Source organism: Limulus polyphemus, unplaced genomic scaffold (assembly GCF_000517525.1).
Source record: "Limulus polyphemus unplaced genomic scaffold, Limulus_polyphemus-2.1.2 Scaffold6620, whole genome shotgun sequence".
Classification (NCBI taxonomy): domain Eukaryota; kingdom Metazoa; phylum Arthropoda; class Merostomata; order Xiphosura; family Limulidae; genus Limulus; species Limulus polyphemus.
The window spans coordinates 1-2,664 of record NW_013672230.1 but is presented as its reverse complement, the minus strand read 5'-3'; the positions used below and the strand labels follow the sequence as shown (position 1 = coordinate 2,664).

Sequence of the window (2,664 nt, the reverse complement as noted above, 5' to 3'; positions counted from 1 at the left end):
CCATATTTTGATGTCATGATATGTAAATTAAAAATTGTTATTTTACGGTGATAATCTTGTTTTCTTGTGCCCAATAATGCATAATTTCATTTGATAAACACGTTTAGATTGAATGGTAATTTATAATCAGTCACAAGAACATCGAATCTGAATCACTTGAAAAAACACGGGGGTGCTTAACTTTTTTCCAGGTGTATATATATCCTTGTTCTGAAGTTTCAGGTCATTTCTTCATCAATAACAGCTTGTGTATTTTCTCACGTTCTAGTAACGTTTTACTGGATAACTAGTTACCTACTGATTGATCATTTTAACATTACACAATAAAATATTCTTTTCCTAGTGTTCAATCGAAACCGTTTAGTTCCTTCGATTAAATTCAAAGCTGCACCGTGGGATCAAACCCAAGTTTTAGCATTATAAGTCTGCAAGCTTACTGATAATATACTCCAAGGGTGTTCAATCCAAACTGAAGACATGTTTAGCATTCGACAGTGATTGAAGTATATTATGAAATTCATGATCAACACATAAACCTTTGAAGGGTATTTTTTATATTTCTCTATGTGTCAGTTTTAAGTCATCCCTACTCTTGTAAAACAATAATATAGAGGAATATTTTCAATGCCTGTTTCTTCACTCCAAGCAAGGTACAATGTTTCTACTATGTATGTTTAAAACACCAGAATCGAAAGTGAAATAATTCTTACTCGGTACTCAGTTTTTCTCTTAATCTATTAACTGTAATTCAGTTCCCATGATTATAAAGTGAACACATTAAAAAAAGCAATACAGGAATTATATTTTGTCTACAAAACCGTTTTTATACATTCAGTATTAGTAATCCATTAACAGTTTCAACTGCTGTTCGAGATGCTGGTTAATTCCCTTTTGGGAGTTTAAACTGGACCTCAGACAGTCAAGCACGACTTCCATGTCATCCTCGTCACTCATCTTACACCTGGTAGCAGAATTATCCCATGATACATCTGAAGAAAGTAATGAAACAAATCGTGGGCTGGAAGATGCCGATCTTTTTCTACTGAAAGCTGCTTGTCGAGACCAAGAATGACCTGTGAATCATAGATATATTAAATAGTTGATTTTAAAGATCACCGAAAGCTTTACAGGAATTTTTATATTTTCTAAGGATGTTACATTTTGGTATAAAATATACAAAAACAAGGGTTTTTTTTCAATTCTCCCTTTCTTGTACCACAGTCTGTGATAAACATGGGATAATTTGTTTCAGACTATAAAGTTATAGTCTGAAACAAATTATCCCATGTTTATCACAGACTGTGGTACAAGAAAGGGAGAATTGAAAAAAAACAGGTTATAGTCTGAAACAAATTATCCCATGTTTATCACAGACTGTGGTACAAGAAAGGGAGAATTGAAAAAAAAAGATAGATGTCAATTAATACTTTGTATCTTTAAGTTTTATTTAAACAAATCAAGGTAAAATGTAAAAGGAAAATTAAATTCAAATTTATGTTAGTATTTATATTTTTCCTTTTCATCAACACGCTGCATATGTACAATGGTTATTTATTAGAGAAGTAAAAAATTCCTTCAGATACTTTGACAACAGTAAGATAAACTTACTACTGTTGTTAGAAGCATCTAATACTTCATCTTTGATCAGATCTTCCATCTTGGACATAAAACAGAGAGATTCTTCCTTCTCTGCTTTCAGAGCCTCTTTCAGGTCAAGTGACAGACGTTTAACATCGACCTCTTGTGGTGAGATCATGTCTTGAGTCTCTGGCCATGAAAGACTTTTCTTTGATGGTTCTGATAAGTAGCCGTCTGTATGTTTCCTCTTCCCAGTCGATGCCGTGATCTGGCTGATATCTAATGACAAATCTGTACATACTGTATAAACAAGCAAACACGATGAATTTATTGAGGCTACAATAATCTCAATAGAAACAACCATTATTGTGTATGTCAAGGACACAATGATATCTGAACAATTTAAATTAAGAGAATCACAATGCACTATGTTAAATTATTGTCTGATAATTAAAATAATGAGTAAGAGAAAGCAAGGGGTCTATTAAAATAAGAATATGAACCTAACCATACTGGAATTAATGTAGCAAGAATACTGACAAAAATGCTTAACCACCAATCAAGAAGGGACCATTTAAACAAGAACATTGGCAAATGTGTTTTAACCACTAACCATGAAGGGACCATTTAAACAAGAACATAGACAAATGTGTTTTAATCTTGATGGGGTTATTTAAACAAGAACACGGACAAATGTGTTTTAATCACCAATCATGATGAGGTTATTTAAACAAGAACATGTATAAATATGTTTTAATCACCACTCATGATGGGGTTATTTAAACAAGAACACGGACAAATGTGTTTTAATCACCAATCATGATGAGGTTATTTAAACAAGAACATGTATAAATATGTTTTAATCACCACTCATGATGGGGTTATTTAAACAAGAACATGGACAAATGTGTTTTAATCACCAATCATGATGAGGTTATTTAAAGAAGAACATGTATAAATGTGTTTTAATCACCAATCATGATGAGGTTATTTAAACAAGAACATGTATAAATGTGTTTTAACCACCAATCATGATGAGGTTATTTAAACAAGAACATGTATAAATGTGTTTTAATCACCAATCAT

General features: G+C 31.9%; 1 protein-coding gene across 1 annotated transcript; it reads right to left on the bottom strand.

Annotated features, from left to right (window-relative positions):
• Nucleotides 1-721: 721 nt before the first annotated feature.
• LOC106473911 lies at nucleotides 722-2,302 on the bottom strand. Its single transcript, XM_013934601.2, has 2 exons — nucleotides 1,609-2,302; nucleotides 722-1,073 (listed from the first exon to the last, which is right to left on the bottom strand). The coding sequence occupies exons 1-2, from the start codon at nucleotides 1,940-1,942 to the stop codon at nucleotides 838-840; spliced, it is 570 nt and encodes a 189-aa protein (XP_013790055.1). The 5' UTR covers nucleotides 1,943-2,302; the 3' UTR covers nucleotides 722-837.
• Nucleotides 2,303-2,664: the final 362 nt, after the last annotated feature.

Bases quoted from the DNA above. Each gene is read 5' to 3' on its own strand.
- LOC106473911 (XM_013934601.2), bottom strand. From the start codon at position 1,942: ATGGTTGTTTCTATTGAGATTATTGTAGCCTCAATAAATTCATCGTGT. The intron at 1,074-1,608 runs GTAAGTTTATCT...TATGATTCACAG, and splicing joins AGATGCTTCTAACAACAGTA to GTCATTCTTGGTCTCGACAA.